Genomic DNA, 23,314 nt, shown 5'->3' on the forward strand with positions numbered 1-23,314 from the left:
CTGATAAATGAAGTAATCGGAAAAAAACAAAACAAAACACCAAAAATGTAAGAAATATACATGGAAAAAAGGCAAAGAGAGTCGACAAATGCTGGACTAGGCAGAAGTGGGGAAGCTGGTCGTGGACCACCAGCAGAGAGCAGGCTGCTATCTCACCCTCTGTCAGTACTTACCCACATCAATGACATATTGGGGCTTCGGTCTCTGCCGTTTTACCTCTAAACAGGGAATACAAGCCCTGGCTCTAGAACAAGCAGGCATCCTGGTGATTGTAATACTTCTCTTTAAATAACCTCTTTCTAGACTGCTTCACTGGCTTTTGTCGATTTTCTTCCACGATGAGGTAGGCCAACAAAATAACCATCTGTGTACCTCAGGCGGCAAGACAGCTACAAATACGAGGTGGAGAGAGTGAGGAACTAGTTGCCATAAGCATTGCACCCTTTGATGAGGAGACCATGCTACCACAGACCAAACCAACAAGAGAAAGATTGTCTGATTATCTTCCTCTTTGGTAAGTCCACATCCTATCAATTTGTACTCACCTGAGTTGATGGAAGAGCAGAAAAATATTTCCACGTATTATGACGATAACTGGGTTTTGGAGTAATTCATATTATGCCAACACCACTCCTATCCTAAAAGGTAAAAAGGATTAGCAACAAACCAATACCTTAATAAATAACACTCTACTGACAGACACCATGCAAAAAAAAGCACATTCTGACTTAATATAATCTGTAAGGCTTCCAGAATGTAAAGGCATCACAGAACCAGAACAAGCATAATAGAAAGAGAGGAAAGGACCTTTCTGAACTTATGTATAAGTAAATAACACAGATACATGCAACAAAATAGATTTTTCTTTATTCTTGTAATTTAGTACTCACAGTATTTCCTTTTTTTTTTTTTTGTACAAAAGTGGATCCAAGTGTAACATAAAAAGCTCAAAAGCTACACAGAACACAGTATGATTATATCTCCCATTGGAGCTTCCTTCCTAATCCTCTTCCAAATCCCTCACGTACAAAGATAAATTCTTGCAATCCTGACATTAGGATTATTCTTGAAGTAAAACATAAGCTGTAATCTTTCTGAAGCTGCCTGCTGCTTAGAATTAGGGCTGATTGTCTGAGCATATCCATACTGCAGGGACCCACTGGGGCTCATCCTGTGCACGATGTACTGCAGACAGCAGCTGAGCAGATGCTTCTTGTAAATTGTCATTCACAATCACGTGATCAAAGAACTGACCAAACTGAGCTTCCATTTTCTCAGCTGATTCTTCCATCTCCTGTAAATCTTCTTCCTGTGAGACAGAGTAAGTTCATAAAACTGCAGGGTTGTGTAGAGAAACATACCTGCACAGCATCTGTAAAACACCTTGGGCCACATAAACAAGAGGTGAATAGATAATGTCAGTCTGCTTTATTTCGTTTACAGTTTGCTTTAATAAAGTACCTCTGCTACAGTCAGTTCCAGGTCTCAAAACTGAGCTGCCTGCCATATGCTTCCCAAGGAAGTACCTCGTGTCTCAGGATACTCCATTTGCCCTAAACCAGTCACTCTAATGATAAGTGGTGGCAGAGAATGTTAGAGACTGGAAGGTAAATCTACAACTGCTTGTGTTCTTATTCCAAACTTTAGTTTATTTCCCCATGTCCATGTTATTTTCTGTCATAGCAATCATGAATCATTTCCACATAGTTATAGACTGAGGTCTCCAAAATGTTAAGATGCTAAATTTGATGATGATTAGCATGGAAACAATTGTGTCAAAGTGCTGTATATATTCTAAATATAAGAGATGCATTTCCTACAAGCAGGATCTGTGTTTTAGCTACAGAACTTAGTACAGGATTGATACTGGCACTAAGCATACATTCTTATAACTGAAAAAAATAATAATACTTCTGAACAAAGCACATTCCAAGTATTTCAATGCAAGCAGTAAATATATGTGTTGACTCAAATATTGACACAAGACAGCAAAACAAAACAAAAATATGCAAAATAGCTTCTCCTTTAAGACATTTTGAAGCTAAGTGCCTCAGCCCCCTAGGTTACAAATTACAATTCTTATGCTTCAAAGCCAGTCTGGAAGGGGAAAAGAAATCCCAACAAAATTCACAGAAAATAATAAAAATTAGATTTGATCCTAAAGACACAGTAATGTTTTTTTAAGAGTTAACAGCATAGCATAGTAGAATGCATTATGTTCTAGTAACAGAATCTCAGATTAATAAACTCAATCTCTTTTATTCTCAAATCTCACCTTGAACTTCATGTTCACATAATAATCTGTAATGATCCTGGCATTTTTACGAGTCTGCCTCATGCAGCCTATGCTGGGTGGCTTGATGAATATAATGTAGGGCTTTAACTCATGGGTCCGGGCTATTTGTATACCCTACAAATGAAGAGTAAAATAAAGTTTTTCAAGTGCATTCATCCCAGCTTTATTCCCATAAAAAGCCAGTTGTTTACAACATACTGTGATCCCCAAACCTAGGAGACACTTTTTTCAGGAACACTTACTTGAAAAAGATCCTACTAATAATCCCTGGAGCAGACATTGTTAAGCAACTGTAGCATACAATTACTTAATTCTGCTTGGTAGCCTCATTAGGAGATGCTATCAGTACCACTGAATGATGGAACAGTGTCACTAACAGATCTCTACAATCAACCACATAAAAGATGCATTTGAAACCTGTTCTTTTTTGACTGTAAGGGAGCTACTTTTGGAAAAAGTATCTCTTTATTGTTCCATGCTAGAAGAAAGTATCCTGCTTTCAGAACTCCTTTATTGTGTAACATTTCCTATTTTTAAATTACTGCAGAGCAGTAGAGGGAATGAAAAAAAAAAGAAAAACTTAAAATCATAGCATGTAAACTTGGTCAAACCACCAGATTTAAAATAAAGTATGCAACACAGCAGTAGTTCTGCTACTGATCTTACTTCATATCCTTCCCAAAACTTGTCCTTTAAACTCACACCCTAAAAAAAAATCATAATGGCACATCTGTCCAAGTGGCAAGATTACACTCCCCACACCACAACACCCCTCTTTTACCCCTTTGCTTAAACATGTAACAAGAAACTCAAAGGACAGTTTCTAAGGTGTGACCTGAGCTACCTCTTACAGCACTTTCAGTTTTTGAGGAGTACCCCACAAATCTTGTAACCTAATTTTTATTTTAGGCAGCACAAGCCACTGCCAGCCTAAGGCTCAGACACATTGGCTCTGCATAAGTAGAGGGAAATAACTAAGAAATACTGAGTTATGGTGTCACTCCTTACATTCAGTTAGAGGAGATGCTTAAACAGCACAGCCCAAACAGCTCCTAAGTACTAAATATGCAAGCAATTCAGGGAAGGTTAGCAAGGTTTAGCTAGACAGCTCTAAGTATCTTAGATATTTACAAGCTCGGGCTTTTATTAGCCTTATCTTCATCAGTAAATTCAATGCAAAAATAGAAGGAAAATAAAATAGGAAGAAAAATAGTATCTAAGTGAAGAAGCAGGTTACTGAGTGCTGTAACTTCTGGAGAGAAATGCAGGCACAAAGGCACACTAAAATTTTCAGCTTTTGCTTGATTACTTTTAAGTGTTGCTGCTTTTACCAAAGGGTGTTGAGAGGTTGCTAATAGGAGGACAGAATTCTCAAGAGTAGGGCTTGGAGGAAGAATACATCCAATGCAACAGGTGGCCATGTGAAATACTAATCCTTACTTTTAAATAAGTATGAAAATTCATTTCCATACCATCCAAACTAATAATGCAGCTGATGGCTTGGTAAAAAATGAACTGTCTCAACATACTTGTCACTGTAGTACCACCACCACCCCCTAAGACATATGAAAAGAATAATCTATCATTAATAAGCACCATGAGGTAAAGTGAAAAACAAGACAAAGCAACTAACACTGTTCCAATGGCTCAAGAATGTAGAGAAAATTATTTTTCCTTCCAGGAGATTCTCTGCCCCTTTACCACTCACCTGAGGTTCTAAATCTATGACACAGATCTTCCCTGCATCGAGGACTGTTCGCACTGCATCAATACTTGTACCATACAGGTACCCTTTGTACTCCCCATATTCCAGCATTCTGCAACAGTGGTGAGGAAGAAGGAAAATGAAAGAGCATTTGAGTTTCAGAAAGATTCCATTTATAAGTGAAATCCTCAAATACAATCCAGTGCTCAGGACTGAATGATCATAAAACCCACTGAATACTGTTCATCTTTGCTCTTCCCTGCTACACTAGGCACAAAAACCATTACAATTAATCTCCAAAACATGCATTTTTTACTCATCATGGTTTTATGAATTTTGTGTTTAGAGACTGTGATTTTACTTATCAATGCTTGTCAATTACATACTACAAATAACTTCTTAAGTCTGAAGATTTCAAAGCGCTGGGCACAGTTCAATGAGTGTCGCTTCTGTAGTGCTGAGCTGGTCTGTCTTAGAGAGGTGATTGATGCATAGAAAGGAGCAGACACTTGAATGTTTAGCCCTTACAGTTCAGCTACTCATGTGTCATCACTGCAGAGATGCTGCAATGGAGTTGCAGGTCAGGAACAGGTATGATTTACTGCTAAACTTTCGAAAGCAGTCTGGTTTTCTGGAGAGTTAAACTCATAACTTACAAGCACATCTAATGAGCTCAGGACTAGAGAACCCACTTCCTTTTTGAAGGATTCTGAGATTAATTGTGGAGGAGCTATTTGCAACTGTACAAACACAGTCTTTTAAGAAATAGTCTCAAGTAGTTTGACACAAATTTACACCACACATACACAGTAAAAGTGGAGGAGCCCAGACTAGACACCAACTACAAAATTGTATTTTCTTGGATCATGTTGCATTTCAGGTAATAAAAATGTAATTCATCTCTCCTACTCACCTGTGACTATACACCATGTTTTCAAAAGTTTCCTTTGATATGTAGTGATATTCACGACCATTCATTTCATAACTTTTCTGAACACGAGTGGTGTCTGAAGGATGATATAACACACAAAAAAACCCCAGCTGCAACTAAATTATTGTAACTTTATTAAGTGAAAATGAGAACTTCATGAAGATCTATCAATCAGTATTTTCATAAATAATAATATTAGTTATTTCCATTTGTTAATCCAGAACAAAAGCCCCATATACTGTAATGGTTTGCCAGTGACAAATCATTAAAAGTTATCAAAGCACAACTGTATTTCTAGGAATGTAAGAGTAGTTTAATCCAAATAATTGTGATTGAAAGCAATCAGGTACTGCCTTGGAACTGGTTGCACAACTCTTTACTGTTCAGAGGCAATTTTCTTTAAAGTTCATTCAGAAAAATCCCACAAGTTTCCCACACTTGCACCTTCCCCTTATCGGAGACTTTAAGCACTATGACTTTTCAGCTAGCTTCAGATACGTAATTTCCAGTTTGGTTATCTAAATTATAAGAACCAAATAGGCACAGGTAGAAATAATTTCAGTTGTTGCGTCAGCAGTTAAGCTGCATAAGTCTCATCTGAGACTAGAAGGCTAATAAGGAAAGCTGCAAAGCCTATTAAGCACCAACTTCTGTTGTCTTCATTCTCATACCTGAGTACTTAAACCCTAAGAACTTGAAATATCTCCAAGAATGTTGTTTTTTTTAAATCTAGGAAAAGCAAGCACTAAAGTTAAACCAAATCATGTAGATAACTTTCCATCTCCATAAAGCTTTTAAGGGTTTCAGAAGCTGGAGCTTGAACATACCTTTGTCTGATTTGCCAAAATGAGATGGTATTTTAAGCTAACCCTTAAGAAAGTAAGAGTACTGCCTTCAATAGAGCTGAAGAAACAGCCATAGAGCAAAGAGTGTATAAATACACAGGGCAAGAGGAAGGTGCTTGGCATTTCCTATTCATGTTTGAACTGGGGTAGTGGAGGAAAGAGGAGAAGCATTACATACGAGGTGTGGCACTTTGAAACTCTCGCGGGTTACTTGTGATCAGCCTTCGCCGTAGCTCGTTCACACCAACTCCTGCGGGACCTGGAGAGTGGGAAGAGCAGCTGACATTACTGACAGGGTAACAGCAGCTAGGATTACTGACAGGGTACAAATCACTCCACAGCAATATTGCCACACCCAAGAGGCAGCTCAGCAGTACTATTTTAAAACAAAAAACTTATCAAATACTTCCAGACTTAGAAAGGACAGTGGATTTGCCTTTACTCAGTTTGCTTTATCAGGACCATAGAATAGTGCAGAACAGCATCTTCCCTTCAGTCACTAGAATTAAAGTCTCCTTGAGAGCCTGCAGCCCACTTAATGCAGTATGTCCTATAACAAGCATTATTAAAGGTATCTTTCCATACTGTCCATGATTGAGATTGTGCTAGTCTGGAGTTAAATATTCTTCTTATTATTGTCATATCTATGCTTTTAACACTGCTTGTAGAAATGCCTCCATGTCAAGAATCTTTCTGTTAAGATACCAATGTTTTCTCATCATTTTCAGTCACAGCTGAATATAAAACTGAAACACTTCCTTAATAAAATCCATTATCAACCAGCATTCATAACTAACTTCTTCTCAGGACTTTATTATTACTGTTTTTTAACACTCACTATCTCAAGCAAAGAAGATGATACCTTCATTAAACTTTAACCCCAACAGTGGGGTCAAATGACAGTAATTGTTGAAGTGCTGCTGTGAGCGCTGCCTACACAGTGAGCGCTGCCATCAGCAGCAGGAAACCCCTGCTGGAACGTGCCTGGGAAGGGTTGAGCTCTTACCCACGAGGATAATGAGCCTGTGGCGGTCTGTGGGGTGCCGCTGGTACCTGACCACCTCTTCGTAGGGGGCGGCCAGGGCGCTGTAGCAGCTGCTGGGGCAGCGCGAGTAGCAGGACTGCTGCTGGAGGCGGGCCTTCCTGCGGCACAGCCGCATGCTCCTGCGGAACCCAGCTGCAGAGGGGGCAAAGGCACACCGCTGGCAAATACAGCCCAGTGCAGGCAAGCGGCTCTGGAGCCCAGAGGGCCTCTTGCTAAGGCACACAACATATGTTACCTTTACTGAGGTTTTTGCAAGGTGAGGGTTAGTGAATTTCATTGCTGCACTTGATATGACAGCTTGGTAGAATCTCTGAGCATTAAATGACAGCTACAGAGTAGGTAAAATCCCATTGAAAGTCACCTGAAAATTAGCCTGGAATTAAAAACTTCTGAAAGATCCCCAAGACAAGCTGCAGAGGAAGTTTCTGACTACCTGAGGTATCACTAGGGAACAGGTCAACTTTTTTTGATAGTGTAGGTGGTTCACTCATGAGGCAAGTCTGGAACATTTGCTCCAGCCTCCAGAACATGTAGTTTAAAGGTCACTATGGTTTAATAACCATAGAGGTAGGTTTGTTTCTCCACTTGACCATCCAACTCTGAAAACTTCACATATAGATGCACTTTTCTAATGAAACCCTCATGATTATTCTCAGTGGATGACAGACATTGCTTTTGAGAAAAATTAATCATGAAGTCAAGTTTAAATAGCAGTGGCCAAGTCTCCGTAGAAACCTAAAAGGAAGAAAGATTTAAATGCAGAGATTGAGCATTATTAGGAAGAAAGAGACTTCCTGATGTTTGGAAAACAGATTAAGCTGTATTCCATTTAGTAAGTCTTTAAGTGATGTAAAGAGCAAAGCTTTTTATTGAACTTCATTGAAGCACTCAAACTAGATGAAGCCCCAAACATTTTACTTATCTTTAGTCATTGCATACCAATAAAGACTCGTTGACCAAATTCACCAAATTCTTCCTCTTCTAGAATACAAATAGCCATGAAATGAAAAAGAAAAGAGAAAATTAAAAGCTAGATGGCAAACAATTATTGCTGATCCTAAGGAAAAAAGGAGTTTCAGTAAATATGTGGAAGTGTGATGCTTAATATAATTTTAAAAGCATGATATTCTGTAATATCAAAGTATTTCACATGACCAATGACCAATTGAAAAGGGTTATTGTGAGAAAAAATAAACATAGAACATCTTGGTACTTCCTAAATGAAATTCAAAACTTAATATTCTATTTGTTCAATCCCCAAGATATCTACATGCCAGACAATGTTTTGAAATTGAAATTAGTGAAAATAACCTCCACATAATTTAAGCTTTTCAGGTGAAATCTATTTTACAAGAAGTCTTTAGTTAAAACAATAGTAACAAGTCAGTAGCTCAAAATTAGAAACAAAAACTTTGCAACTCAGTTTGTGCCCCATAGCATGTTTGGAAAATGCAACTTGTGTCTGCTCAGGTATTTCAGGCAAAATGAAGACCTGATTTAATTACTTCTTTTTATTCATCGGATCAGTGATGTCTGTGCTCCAACATGTGAGCCTAACCTCTTTCCTCCAATTCTTTTTGTCCTCATTCTCAGGCTGTTCATCATGAAGGCTTTACTATTCAGGTGAGACTTCTAAAACTCTGTATTTTTTAAAAATTAAATCTCTCATAAAAGCCTCAAACATAATTTTCCAATAAACCAATGTTCAGAAAGTATAGAAACTATTTGAGAAAGGTGATTTGAAAACAAATCAAGGAAAAGAATGGTGCCAGTGTTTAGCTTTCTTTTCAGAAAGTACTCCTTATTTTCCCTTAATCACACATGTAGTTATCCAAGCTGTGCATTCCCTTTATTTAGGCCTTGTTAAAGCAAGAATGAGATACAGAAGACATAAGCATGTCTTTAAAAGCAGTATTTGTTCCAAGGAAAAACATTATTTTCATTTGCAAAGCTTTGAAATACTTTTAGCAGTCTTTGATTTACAGTTATCTCATAAGCATGGAAGTATTGAAACAAAATTAGATGCATATTAATTGCCCTTTCACATCTATACACTCTTCATTACTTGTACCTTTACAATGCAGTTTTATTGCTACATTTCTATATGTACTAACATAACTAGTTAATGACTATGGGAAAAACTCCTTGGCACAAAACTGCTCATTCAGGGCAATGTTCAGAGTAAAGTTCAGCTGATGCATGCCTATCTATCTTCAAGTCCCTTGAGTCATCATTCAAAGATGTTTAAATCTTTCTGCTTTATCTGCCCTGTCTGTGGTATGGAATGCAGTGTAGAATCCTACAGGGAACAAGCAATTCAGCTACTGGGTATTGCAAGAAGAGTGGTAGTTCCTGCTAAAGCATAAACACAGGTAAATTCTATTAGATTACTGCTACAGGAGACAGAGAAAAATGTTAATGTTACCTTCTTTAAGCTCCTCTGCAGATTCAGATAAGGACAGATATAAAACAATTAGTTTTGAGAAGAAAGTCTATACTATGTTCTAACAAAAAATCCAATCAGCATTGTCCAGCACATATAGGGAATGTAGAAAACAGGTACTACAGACATTAAATCTCAAATATGCTTCTTTGAGCATGAATTCTTAGTTCCCAAAGAATGCAAGAACTGCAGCATCTATTTCAGTATGGTAGTGCAAAATCTGCAACTACTTGAAGTGGTTAAAGTGGAACATAGGATAGCAAATATTTGCACCTTTATTCCTCTGACTGTGTGGATACAGCAGACAGCTGACTCAGCACTGAGCAGGATTTGCAACAGTAATCCCCAAGTGCAACTATCAGAAACATCCTAGCCTGAAAACAAAAGACTGCCCTGCAGACCTGCTGGTTATGCCTGAAAAGCCTTGGGCATTGCTTGAGAGGTAGAAGAGAACTAACGCTTGTGATAAGAGAAGAAGGTGCAGAAATAAGAACTGGCAAGTAGAGACCTTGTGGAGAAGAGCAAATCTAAGGTACAATGACACTCTTCACCACAAGATTACCAAATACCTCAAATCAGAAGTTTAGCAGTAGTTTTATTTTAGGGGAGAAAGGATTTAGTTTAGAAGATTTAAGTTTTGCAGAACTCTTAACGTGGTGTAAATAAGCAGCTGCTTCCTAAATGGAAAAAAAACCCCAAACAAACAACCAAAACTCCCTGTGTCAGTTTGGTCAAAAAAAGAGTACTTATTGATTGTAATTTTTGTACATAAATAATGAATTTTATAAGCATTTTTCTTTCCTGTATGTCAGCCATGCCCACAATCAGGAATGTAGAAGCAGCTTTCCTCTTTACCACATCAACTCCTACAGGCACTGGGGATTCAGGCCTGCATGCTTCTGAAGGTAATCCAATTATCTGCTGACATCAGTGCAGCCCCTGCTGTCACAGCTTGCACGGGTACAGCTGATGAGGGCTGGATAAATAGGTCTGCTGCTGATGCACGAGAAGAAACATTCACACTTGTGCGATAAGAGGACAAGAGGACAGAAACCTTACTACTAAGGTAATCAGAGAACAAGAGGAAGACTTAAAGCAACAGGATTTTACATAATGGCTTTTCAAGCCAGAATGGCTCCTCCTGAAGCTGAAGTGGCATTTTGGTTTTTGCCACCTGCTTGTTTCTAAGATGCTTGTCTCTGGACACCCTTCTCACAGCAGAAAAATTGCAAGGAACTTAGAGTTAGGTCACAGGAACTTACCTGACTCAAATGTTTCTTCATCTTGTTTAGTAATCCAGATAGCAAAGATATTAAAATAAATTCAAAATTTAATTCTTTTCCTTCTAATGAATATCAGAATCAGAAATCAGTTTTCCAGCTTCTGTCAGTCTGTCTCACATATACTTTCCCCAGCTGCCTCTACCTGAGGTGGCAAAATACAGCTCACCATACTTGAATTAACTGCTTCATCTCTTCACAAAGTCCTACAGGATCACATCCCTCCATGAGAGCTTCTCAATTACCTTGGAGAAGGAAGAATGAACTGCACTGCTTTAGGGAGCAACTCAAGCTACCAATCTTTACACTCAAGTGTCCACAAGCAAAAACCTATTCTTGCTCCTTGCTCTCCCAAGATCAGAGATTTCTTGACAAGGAATTGTGTGGGTTCTCCAACACCAAAACAATCTGTGCCATTAAATAAGCAATAGGCAACAAAGCATGGTAACTTTACAGCCACAATCCAACACCTGAATCAAAGCAGTTGCATCTCATTCAAGCAAATATTTTTTTGCTGATCAAAGGACTTGACCATAAGCACTGTACACCAGAACTGCAAACAGCTCATTTTAATACACTAATACGAGAGGAGGTTTCCAGGGTATGAAAAATAGAATTTCTACCATTAAGTTCACTAGGAGAATGAGTGGCCTTATCTAGGAAATGAGGCATTAAACTAGCTACTGCCTTGAAGCAAATAGAATAATCTCAAGTGAATTCAGTTACCTGCTTCCACACACTTTTCGTCAATCTGCATGTCATCCTCTACAGATCAACACAAGGGAAAAAAAGTCAGCTGAATCAGAAAAGCACTGGAGAGGAAAAACACCCCTATACATCTTACAAGACTCAACTCAGACATCAGAAACAAGATAGGTGAAGCTCAAATCATCTTTAGATATCTTTAAGAATTTTAACTGTTAACTCCAGTTTAGTGATGTTCTTTGTATTACAGTGAGCAAAAACTCTTAAGTGAGTGCTCTGAAGGCAGAGAGACAAATGCATCTAACTTTTATTCTCCTCTTGAAATAATGAAAGGTTTAACATGCCTGTCAATCTGTTTATCCAGTAGATATCTATTTATTAAGTATTACCATGAGGGAATATAATTTTCTGTCTTATAGCTTTTAAATACCTTTCCAACATACTACACTCAGGGAAAGTATTTTGCTTTTTATTTTTATTATTATTTTTATGGGGAAGAAGAGGAAAAGATCAATTCAGCTCTTTCTCAATCCCCAGACTACATCAATTTATGTCCCAGAAATGTGATTACATGAGCTTGGGCAATCTCACGGGCTCACAATACAGCACTGTTAGTGTTTTGTTCTTGCACACCCTTCCAGATGGGCCCTGCAGGAGCTATTTGCCAGTTACAGAGCACTTGTCAGAGTATCTGTCAATCACATTCTGCCCATATGTATCCTTTAAAGAAATACTCTCTCAGAGCTGCTCTAGGAGAGAAAGTAGGAGAAGAAAAGAGAAAGAGGAAATTTTGTCTTTCTTTCGTCAAAGAACCCATTCAAACTGTCACTTCCCTGACAGATAATGCACATCTAAGATTTCCACTTTTAGACAATGTATGTATCTACTAGGTGAAAAAAGGCTGGATTTCAATTATGTTAAGCACACAAAAATGCTGAGAACTTGGGCTTCTTCCACATGTACTTATCAAAATGCCTAATTCCTGGCAGCTTTTTAAAAAGCCTGTAAAACCATGTGTCATATTGGTTCTGGGTACAGACATGCAGTGCAGTCCAGGTGTGATTTCCTACCTTCTTCCACAGTGCTTACTGCTCACAGCATATCCATTGAAGCAGTTAAAATGCAATAAAATTATGGTGAAAGACAGCCTCAGCTCTAGCAAGCAATGCAATCAGTGCAAACAGAGTCCTAGGGAATGAAACACATACCCCCTGGGATTTATCATGAGAAAAAAATTTTGTACTTGCATAAAGAGCCATAGAAGGAAATGGGGACAGAAGAAACAGGAAGAACATTCTTTTTCTGGGAATAATTGCATATTTACAGAAAATTATAGTTTGCAGAAGATAATATTTCTGCATTGTTACTATGAATAAATTCAAGGGCAGCATAACTTATCTCTTATCTTAGACCTCAAGAAAATAAGTTCTATTATTTTCTCAATAGTTTTGATGGCAAAGAAACATTCCAAACATCGCAATTGTCAGTGGCAGAGCTGGTATCTGTGTCCCCAGAAATCCAGGCCAGTACAATTGTCACCTCAAGACTTACAGCCAATTCTCCTCGAGAGAACTGGCTGGCCTAGTGAGGTCCCAGAATGCAGAGACTTTAGAAGAAGTTGAATTCACGTCTTCTCTTATGGTCAGATCTCAGGTACACTGGAGACAACCATCGCCACCATCGGTACTCCAGGTACAATTATCAGTAAGTATTTTTTTTTCAGGGGATAGTTAACACAATTGAAGGTTACAATATGGCTCCAGAAACAATGTCTTTGAACTAAGCTGAACTGCATGAGCTTTTATTTCAGTGTCCTTGCAACAGAGACAAGATCTTTCTTTCCTTCTGTATCACTCAAGTAACTTTTCACTCACACATTGATGATTTGAGACAGAGGTGGGGCTGGAAGGGCTGACACCACCAGAACTCTCGCTGCTTCCTACATAGAAATAAATTTATCACAGTTAAAGAAACAAAACAGTCCACAAACACGTTATGTTCCAGTCAGATTCACTGCTTACATGTACGATTGATCAGTACTCAACTGAGAGAAGACAGCAACAACTGAAACATTACCAATGTTTTAGCTCACTGCAAAGACCTGACATAAAACCAATGTGCTATCAGAAGTATTCAAATTTCCAAATCAGCAGCCCAGAAGTACTAAGAATTTATACAAAAGTACAGGAAGATAAGCCATACTGTGGGACAGACTCCTGGAAGTAGAAGAGTGTGCTACTGGTAGGGGTGGTAGTACTGCTGCCTCCATTACTGCACAGTGCTGTTGCAGCCTGAGTCCCAACCCAGTTTCATTTCACCTTGCATTATACAGACTGCAGGTAGGCTTATATTTATTATAAAGTCAAGTTTATCATGTGCTAGTGCGTGGCCTTATATTATCCTGGGGGTACCACGGGACATGTGGTTAAAGGATCAGATTGGAAAGTTTGCTACAGCAGTGTAAGAACTCTGACTCTGAATTCATGTAGTGTAAAAATAATGGTCAATTTATGCAGAAAATAATAGGCATGAGACCCCTGTTCTTTCCTGAGTGTTTGGTTTTTTTCTCTGTTCTTCTAATCTGGTCTACTCAGTTTTGACCAAAGCTGAAGAGGTCACTCATGCAAGGACATCTTTAGTGATGCAAGGCATCACAGGACATCTTGAAAAATATACTATGCTTTAAGTATCCCTATCTTCCCCTTGCTTTTTTTTTTTCATCATAGATGATGATCATGTAGTAGTCAGGGCCCTCAATTTCAGCTGCTACACTCCCCTAGATGTCTTAACAACCAGCATGGAGACTGGATAAGTGCTGCAAATATCCTAAACGGAAATTTGAGATTATACAATCTCAATGGCAATTTGAGATTATACAAGAAGCTTTCAAAAGTTTCTTCTCACACAGGTGCTCTTCAGGGAAAAATAGCAAGAAGTCAGAGATCAGAAAGAGGAAAGATGTTTGTCAGATGTCACTCTGAATCATACTGCTACAAAACTTAGGAAAATTTTGAATAATTGGCTGATTTTTGAATCAGAAATCAGGAAAATGGTGATTTTTTACCTTTTAAGAAGATGATTTGAGGGTATGAGTCCAGCACAGGCACTGAGATCGGAAACTTTCCTGGCCTGCCACCAGAGAGCATCATTCTGATCCACAATCTGGAGTATTTCACCCCTCTTGAAAGGCAAGCCTGCATCTGCACATGGTATGGCAGGATCTTGCAAGGGCCAGTAATCTGCCATTGCTCGCACGTACAGCTGGTAAAGAGAACATCCAGGAGTGAGCAGAAGCCAAGTCCAGAATGGATAGAACACAGGCTTTGCAATCACAGCGCCAGATATTGCTGCAACTTCAGTCAAATGGTGAAGTCAAGTTTTAAAAAACAGATCAAGCCTTAAATGCTCTCTGTTTATTAAATGAGGGAAAAAAACCCATTTATCTCATACTTTATGAAAAGAACAGACCTTCACCTTGTAGATCACTGAGGAAGTGCCTTTGTTACACAGTTACATTTCTTACTGTCTTTACTGCTTCAGCAACACCACATTGATGATGGCTGAGAGGCAGCCATAGAGGCAAGGCAACATTTTAGGGATTGCAAGAAACTTCCAGGCAACACCACAGTTGGGCACTACTGCTACTAGTCTGGGCAAAGAAAAAGAATGTTTCTTACTGTTGTTTGGTTGCTGACTGGCCGATCAGAAACTGGAATTAATTTGAACATAATTGTCCCCTGAGAGAGGGCCTAAACGATTAGAAAATAATTAAAATGTTGTTGGTATTCAACACAAGTAATCAAACATAGGCAAGACAGAGCATGGCTTTGAGGATACTGCAATGTTTGTGTTACAGATAGAATTCAGGTAGCTAGAGTCAGTGACAATACTATATTTTTTCCAAAATGAAACATCAAAGTTTTGCTAAATATTTTTTTTTAATTTAATGCAGCATATGTTTCATTGTAAGTATATGTAATTTCAGCATTGATTCATACCAAACTTTTCTACTGAAATTTTATTTAAATTAGCAGCAGAGTCTGGTGAGATGGGTTATATAAAGGGGGAGGAACATAATTTAGTAATTAAACATTCCAATGGTGTTTGTATTTCTTATACCTAGAAATTGTACAGCCATGGCAATGGCACAGACTTGGTATGATTACACACAGAAATACCTCACTGGCTGGCACTTAACAGTTAAGAACCCTGAAAAATTGTGCACAAAATGACAAAACAGGGACACCTCAAAAGATTTCTTCATGAGAATTTTGACAACAGTAATTACACTGTCCTTTTCTTGCAAGGTAAGGTGTGTAGCTTACAAGCTCATTCACTCTGCTTTAGTGCATTTTGTAACATGCACTCTTACTAGAATAGCAGCTTTCCACAACTTCCTTGTGGAATGTTTCTGAGTGGCACTTCTAGAAAAAAGTCACAAATCAGTGAAGGCTGAATAAATTAGTATATTTCCCAGAAGCTGCAGATGGAATAGTAACAGTTAAGGTAATATCGGCCCAGAACAGAAGTTAGATTTAATTCTGCTTTCATATATTCTGATTTCATGAGCAGTTGAGAACTTCATTCACAGTAAGGAAACAATCTGAATTTTCTGTTAAAAATTCCAGGCTTTCTCATGTACAGGAGTGTGTAAAAGAGCAAGCATACAAATAATCTTAAGGTACAAAGTAGAAAACATATTTAAAAAATATTAAATACCAGAATATTAATGACTTGCTCAGGGTCAAGTCCCTCAACAGGAACTCCATTTACTTCCACCAGTTTGTCTCCAGCATACAGCAACCCTACCATGAAAACAAATATGAAAACAGCAGCAGGAGTTTTATCACAGTATGATTTATCTTGAATAGGCAAGACAGGGTCACACAGAAATATCACAGGTTTTAAGTCAGCATTAAAATTTTCCTGCACCATGTATGGAGGAAGGCATTTTGGATATCCAGGAGCTGCACTGCTCCTGGATAGGACTGCAGACTGCTGCAGGTCACAAGGAGCTTGCGTGCTTCAGCTTTCTTAATCCTTCCCACTCTCCCATATGACATCTTTACAATCTGCTGATTATATGCCTTAAAATTAGCATAAACATTTTAATATTGCTCCATTTCTCAAAGTAAATTATGAACAAATTCTATATTAATAGACCATGAGACTTGGAGTCAGACCCCTAAAAACTCCAGGTGCAGTGGGAGGTCCTGGGGCTCCTCTCTGTCCTTTGTAGTAAAGTCTTCACAATATTCTTTTCTTTTCTATGTTCCTTTAACTCAAAAATATTAGTCAAGCTAGGAACTTAATTGGCTATTTTCTGCAGGTTGGGTTCTCTATACAAAGGCCAGAAAATACTAAAAGGAACCATTTTATAATAATTGCAGTTGAATTTTACTTCTGATGTTTTACATTTTAATTACATTACATTTCCTAAGGGACATGGAACACATTCAATTCTAGGATGACAAAGTAGTAACATTTCCAAGGAAACTCCTTGCAAGATTGCTTAGCTACTGGTGCTAAGCAAGGTGTTTAGTAGAGTAGTGCCAAAAAGTATTAGTACATACTCCTCAAAGCTCATTGTCTTTTAGAATCACCAGCTATTGATGTTTACCATTTCTCCATTAGGGAATGTGCTGCATTTCATACTACACTGCAATTTGGGATATCCAGGTATTGGTGCCAAGAATACATAATGAAAACTGGATTTCTTCATTAACTCAGTCTAAACCAGCAAATTCATCTGAAAATCTATGAAGTCAGAATGAAAGTCACTGCAGTGCATCACTGCTTACAATGCTGTCCCGTGTGCACATCATCTTGCTCCATAATGGAAGACTAACCATAGAAGCTAAGGTATTGTCTTACTTCAAACATCTTATTTCAAGTTCAGTTTTATGTATCACTTTGTTTCAGGTTCCACCTACCACTTCTGTCTGCCAGCCCACCATGGATCACACGGGCAACCGTTATGTCACCTGTTATCTCATGGCGTTTAATGGTGGCACCCTGGCAGGAAAGAACACAGGAAAAACACATCGATCACCAAAGGACCCCAGTGAGCTTCCTTCCATGTCACAAGTGTGATCTTCAGGCTGACACAAACACATTGAAGGATACAGCCTTTTTACCACAACATGGATATTGCAGTAACCACAGAATCATGGAATAAGCTGAGTTGGAAGGGACCACAAGGATCAACTCCTGGCCCTGCACAGCGCCATCCCCAGGAGTCACACCCTGTGCCCGAGAGCATTGTCCAAATGCTTCCTGAGCTCTGGCAGGCTTGGTGCTGGGACCACTTGCCTGGGGAGCCCATTCCAGTGCCCAACCACCTTCTGAGTGAAGAATCTTTTTCTAATATCCAACCTAAACCTCCCCTTACCCAGCTTCAGGCCATTCCCTCTGGTCCTGTCACTGGTCACTATGGAGCAGAGATCAGTGCCTGCCCCTCCTCTTCCCCTCACAGGAAGCTGTGACTGCAGTGAGGTCTCCTCCAGGCTGAGCAGACCAAGTGACCTCAGCCACTCCTCACACGGCTTCTCCTCAAGCCCCTTCACCACCTTCCTGACTCTCCTTTGGACACTCTCTAATAGTTTCATGTCTTTCCTATATCATGGCACCCAGAACTGCCCCCAGCACTTGAGATGAGGCTGCCCCAGTGCAGAGCAGAGCAGGACAATCCCCTCCCTTGCCCAGCTGGAGATGCTGTGCCTGGTGACCCCCAGGACACACTTGACTCTCCTGGCTGCCAAGGCACTGCTGACTCATTTCCAACTTGGCACTGACCTAGACCCCCAGGTCTCTTTCCACAGCACTGCTTTCTAGCACCTCATTCCCCAGTCTGTCCACACATCCAAGGCTGCCCCATCCCAGGAGAAGAATCCAGCACTTTCCCTTGTGGAACTTCACATGGTTGGTGATTGCCCAGCCCTCTCCTTTGCTGAGGTCTCTCTGCAGGGCCTCCCTGCCCTCAAGGGAGTCAACAGCTACTCCTAGTTTGTATCTTCTATGAACTTGCTCAGAACCCTTTCCAGTCCTGTGTCTAGGTCAGTTATGAAGCTGTTGAAGAGCACAGGGCCAAGGATGAAGCCCTGCAGAACCCCACTAGTGACAAGTGTCCAGTCTGATGTAACACCAGTCACTATAAGCCTTTTCACCCAACCCATGAGCCACCTGCTCACCCCTCCCATAATGTGTTCATCCAGCTGTGTGCTGGACATTTTGTCCAGAAGGATGCTCTGAGAGACAATATTGAAAGCTTTGCTGAATTCCAGAAGAATTACATCAATTGGCTTCCCCTGATCAGCTAGCTGGGTTACCTTGTCATAAAAGGAAATCAGGTTTGATAAACAGGACTTTCCCCTCACAAAGTGCTGGCTGTGACCAATAACTGTGTTGTCCCTCAAGTATTTTTCAATACCTCCCAGAATAATCTTCTCTGTAACTTTACCAGGCACTGAAGTGAGACTGACAGGCCTGCAGTTTCCAGGGCTGTAATGTATTAGTTACTAAGTCCTTCAATGCCTTCAGCTTCCATCACACTAAAATAACCTCACTGATTGACAGTTAGAAATCTTTTTTATCTCAAATATAACAGCTATCTTTTCCTAAAACAGATTAGCTAAGCTATACAATGTTTGTTGCTTATAAGTACAAATTATTACTAAAGAACTCTCCTCCCTTCCTTTCTGTTTTGGCCATGGGAATAACTCTCAATCCAGTTTGGTTTTATCTCATATAATGAAAATATATCTGCCAAATGTTCAAACACTGAGCAGACAAGGTACTGAACAACCTACACCCACACCATGCATGGCTAGGTACTTTCTCAGGTCCTTCCCAGCCTCAACAATTCTTGTGATCCTGTAAAATCTGGACAAGAATGCACACAATCCCCATGACATTCCTGGGAAGAAACCAATATGCATCCAATGCACTATTAATTCTTTCTAACTTAAAATTGACAGACACAAGAAAGGTCCCTCACCAAAGGCTGGTTGTTTTTCACTAAGCAGACAATCCTCATAGCTTCTTCATTTTCAGGTATGTTGTCTGGCAATGGTGGAAGGGTTGGTTCAAAGTCTTTCTGGGCCACAGTATCATGAGCCGATAGCAAGGCCTGTTACAAATGCAAACAAGCAAACCAACCAACCCATAAGCAAAGATCAATAGCAGAGCTTTAAACAGTGACTGGTCAGAAACCAGATATCACTGAATGTGTTCCTTTGTGAACACAGATCCCTTGCATATATTGATATTTTTTTGTTTCACCAATAAAATCAAACCATGAAAATTTTAAGAACAGTTCCTCTATTTCTTGTGGAAAACCTTCAAAAGAGGAAAGAAATATTTCTATTTGGAGCTCTTGGGTTAAGAATGCAGGTTCTACAATTTCAAGGAAAATTTGATTTATATATCTGCATTAACTGCCCATAATTAAAAACTTTGTAAGAAATGTGTTTCAAACACAGCTTTAAGTTAAATGCAGGCCACTGCAGGTACTTCAGATATACAGTCCACATCTGATCTCATGATCAGATTAATTCATCATTAGTAAACTATGTCTCTTCTGGCCCTTTACCAATTCTTGTGAACAGCTGCCCATCCATTTCCATTCCCTCTGCAGAGAGCTCCATGAGCAAACTTTTGCTTTCCTTATGCAGCACTTGCCTTGAAGTGTGGAGAACGCAGAAGCCGTCTTAGCTCTTTGACCTCTCCTGACGGAGGGGCTTCATGCAGCAACTCTACCACCTGATAAATGTAAGAAAATAAGCACAGAGATGGATTCTAGAGGACAGCTCTACACTGAATGTAAAGGAATGGAGACAGTGTAAAGCCCCCCCACGTTATGTGAATCAGAGGATGTCCACATGATTTGCTCTAGAATTGGACAATATGACTCCAGCTGCACAACTCTCAGCCAGGCTTAATTTAGTTCAGGCACAGTGCCATGTGCTCTAAATCAGTTTTTGCTCCCTTCTCTCAACCAATTTCATCACTGGTCTCAGTTTCTCTACTTCGTCATTAACTCTCCCACTAATTAAAAGATTTAGAATTCAGCTATTATAATTAGAAAAATCTAAAGAGCTTTTCAATATCCTCACATCAGTCTGCTTGATTGTAGCCATAACACTGAACCACAGAGTTACATGGGAAGAAAAATACGTGGTCAGTGATTAAACAATTAACATTTGTGTTCATTACACTGGCCAGGATTTGCGTAGTCCAGCAGCCACAGCTGTGCCCATTTCTCATGCCATCCCTGCCCCCCCAGTAAGGGCTGTTGAGTAGTTTTACAGATGTGTAAGGAGAGTTTCAAGTTGATATACTGTCCTTAGACCTGAGACACAATTAATACCAGAACATTTAACTGCAGCAGAGTGCTTTCATTTGGGTAAGTAAAGCAATAAACTGTGCATACAATCTCACCTCACGGCTCAACGCACGTGCCTGCAGCGTGACTGGAGCTGGTCTTTTTCCAAGATACTGTTGGAGGCATTCATAAATCTGTTGCATGCCATGACAGACAAAACAAGGCAATGACATTGACCAGTTCACATGATCATATAGATACATACATGACAGGCAATGGACAACACTATTTCTGGAAACTTCTCAGTCCAACTAGAGCTCCAGAGTCTGCGATCTCAATTCTTAATATCTGACACATCTGGAATTGAGTCTTGAACTCAATGTCTTTCCATATTATCAGGTAGCTAGCCAGTTATACTGTAGTTTTGAATTTTCCTAGGAAAAAAAAGCTGTCTACACAGGTAAATAGCCTGATAATAAATTCTCTGATTTGTAGCCTCTTTCCTTCCTCTAGTTGAAGGCATAATTGCTGCATTTAAAATAGTCTTATGAGCATTCTTATCCAGTAAAAGCTCCTCTTTAAAAATCAAAGACTTCAAAAATCCTTCTTAAAGAAAAGCAGAATTTTTACAGAATTTGTCTCAGAGATAAAATTCTTCTGTTATTAGATAGAAACATCAGTCAGAACTCTGTTCTCTAACAATATGAGATCTTCAATTACACATCAGATGAATGAATGCAAAACAAAATACAGTGTCCAAATACAGGCCAAGAAGTGGGATGCATATCCATACAGAAATTTAAGAACAGGAAAGACAACTGAGCATTGATGTGTTCAGTGTCTGTCCCCTGGCCTTAATACAGACAGGTAAAGCAGAAGAGCCTAAATGTCTAGGATATTATGAAAGAGAACACTTTATTTTCCTTTAAAGCATAAAAGATTTCATCTACTGTGATGCTGATGTTAGAAGTGACATGAGGACTATCAGCACGTAGTGTAAATAAGCAGTTATTGTCCTCATATGGCAAAATCAAGTAGCTATTCCCTAGAGATTGTTCTGTAGGTGACCTTGTTCCCCCAGCTGTGAGGCAGCTTACCTTGAGCAGTGCTTGCAGCCAGTGGGATCTGAGCAGCTCATAGAGCATGCCAACGCCATTGACATCCCTCTTACAGAGCAAGCTGAGCTCTTGCAGCGCTAGAGTCAGAACATGAGATACACCTGAGCCCAAGAAACAGAAAAGCGCAAGACACTTCAGTACAAAGAGAACACCAACCAAAGCCAACAGTGACCCAGACCTTTGAAATTCACCTTTCCTCAATTTGTACTTCTAAGAAATGCACAGACATTTCCTGTCTGATTTGGTTTGTTTTTTCCTGCAATCAACTCTTGCATAAGAACTATTTTACCATGTTATTAGCCAGCAGGTTAGGTCAATGCTAGCAATTTGCAACTGACCTGTGAGAAAGCCATGCAGGCAATGTCACATGTAACAGTCTGGGTTCAAGCTCATACCTCCTACTGAAAAGAGATAAAACAACAGCAAACTCCTTGGCTTTATAAGCCAGAAACAAATACCAGGCATTCTCCTCTGATACTCTCTCAAGTTAACTGCATACCACCACGGAACATCAAGAATCATTGCAATTGTTGAGTAGTAATACTTCAGACACATTCATCTCTCTCACGACTCAATGGAAGAAGAGTCACAGAGATCAAGGAATAGAACTTTTTGAAAAGAGAAAGAAAACTGAAAAAGAGATGCAGAAGTTACCATTATCTTTACTGCTGACTGTTGGCACCTCCATCTTCTCCTTTATTCAAGGAGATTCCACTCACTTTGAATACTGCATTCACACCAGGTTGGTTTCACAGAGAGAGATGATGAACTAGAGAAAAGAGCACCCTCATATCAGAATACTGTGAGGTATTTTACACTAATAAGAAAGCAGAACTCAAAACAAAGGAAGGGGTGGGCAATAATTTGTATTTAAAGTGCACCACAGGTATAAAAAATAAATATATGAGTCCCTCCTGTAAATTCAGCCATCCAGTAGCACCCAAGATGCAGACAGACAAACCTCAACTGCAGTATGGCATGTTAATATTTTTATAGGACTGTCATTTGCTTGCTTCATTATGTCATCAAAACCAGAAAGCTGTTTGGTCCATCTTCTAGCTCTCCAGCCTCTAAAGTGTACCACCATGAGAAATAGTAATTTTTTCTAAAGACTTATATCTTGTTTTATACCCATATAGCTTGGAAAATAATCATATTCAAGAACACATTACATTTAATTCCTCTTAATATTGACACAATATTAAAATTGAAAGACTGGAGTTTCTACTGAATTTTCATTGAGCAAAGACATGATTTTGAAGAAAGGGATCCCTGTCTCTATCACTATTAGATTTTAAGGTCTTTGAAGGATTTCTTCCACAGAGATTTCATTATTTTTCTCTTATTTCCTCACAATGAATTAAAAACCCAAAAGCCCAGATAGAAAACCCTATTTCTTACCTTGCTGGTATCATAATCTCTCAGGCAATTTACAATAGGTAGTCACTTTTAGAGATGGAATCAAAGAAGTTATTTGCTAAACTAAAAATGTGTTGCTGATTTCTTTAATTACAAAAAGCAGCATATACTACCTTATTTTTTTCTTTAGATTTTAAAATCAGCATTTTTAAGCAATGCAAGAAAGCAGCACTTACTAATTAATATGTATCCATGTTGCATGACC

The 23,314-nt window shown here is 39.2% G+C and overlaps 1 protein-coding gene across 1 annotated transcript; it reads right to left on the reverse strand.

Annotated features, from left to right (window-relative positions):
- Window positions 1–931: 931 nt before the first annotated feature.
- MPP4 (MAGUK p55 scaffold protein 4) lies at window positions 932–22,399 on the reverse strand. Its single transcript, XM_058028459.1, has 21 exons — window positions 22,345–22,399; window positions 21,670–21,791; window positions 20,689–20,766; window positions 19,930–20,010; window positions 19,247–19,378; window positions 17,184–17,265; window positions 15,970–16,055; window positions 14,928–14,999; window positions 14,315–14,511; window positions 13,125–13,189; window positions 12,321–12,338; window positions 11,272–11,310; window positions 10,528–10,548; window positions 9,248–9,262; window positions 7,762–7,803; window positions 6,784–6,954; window positions 5,956–6,036; window positions 4,915–5,008; window positions 4,005–4,113; window positions 2,276–2,410; window positions 932–1,309 (listed from the first exon to the last, which is right to left on the reverse strand). The coding sequence occupies exons 1-21, from the start codon at window positions 22,376–22,378 to the stop codon at window positions 1,118–1,120; spliced, it is 1,866 nt and encodes a 621-aa protein (XP_057884442.1). The 5' UTR covers window positions 22,379–22,399; the 3' UTR covers window positions 932–1,117.
- Window positions 22,400–23,314: the final 915 nt, after the last annotated feature.

The sequence above is a fragment of the Melospiza georgiana genome, chromosome 7 (genome assembly GCF_028018845.1).
Source record: "Melospiza georgiana isolate bMelGeo1 chromosome 7, bMelGeo1.pri, whole genome shotgun sequence".
Taxonomy (NCBI): domain Eukaryota; kingdom Metazoa; phylum Chordata; class Aves; order Passeriformes; family Passerellidae; genus Melospiza; species Melospiza georgiana.

Coding starts and splice junctions, on each gene's coding strand:
- MPP4 (XM_058028459.1), bottom strand. CDS start 22,378: ATGGAGGTGCCAACAGTCAGCAGTAAAGATAATG. Junction 21,792..22,344: donor AGTCAGCAGTAAAGATAATG/GTAACTTCTGCA, acceptor TCTTGGGCTCAG/GTGTATCTCATGTTCTGACT. Junction 2,411..4,004: donor TCATAGATTTAGAACCTCAG/GTGAGTGGTAAA, acceptor CTTCATTTGTAG/GGTATACAAATAGCCCGGAC.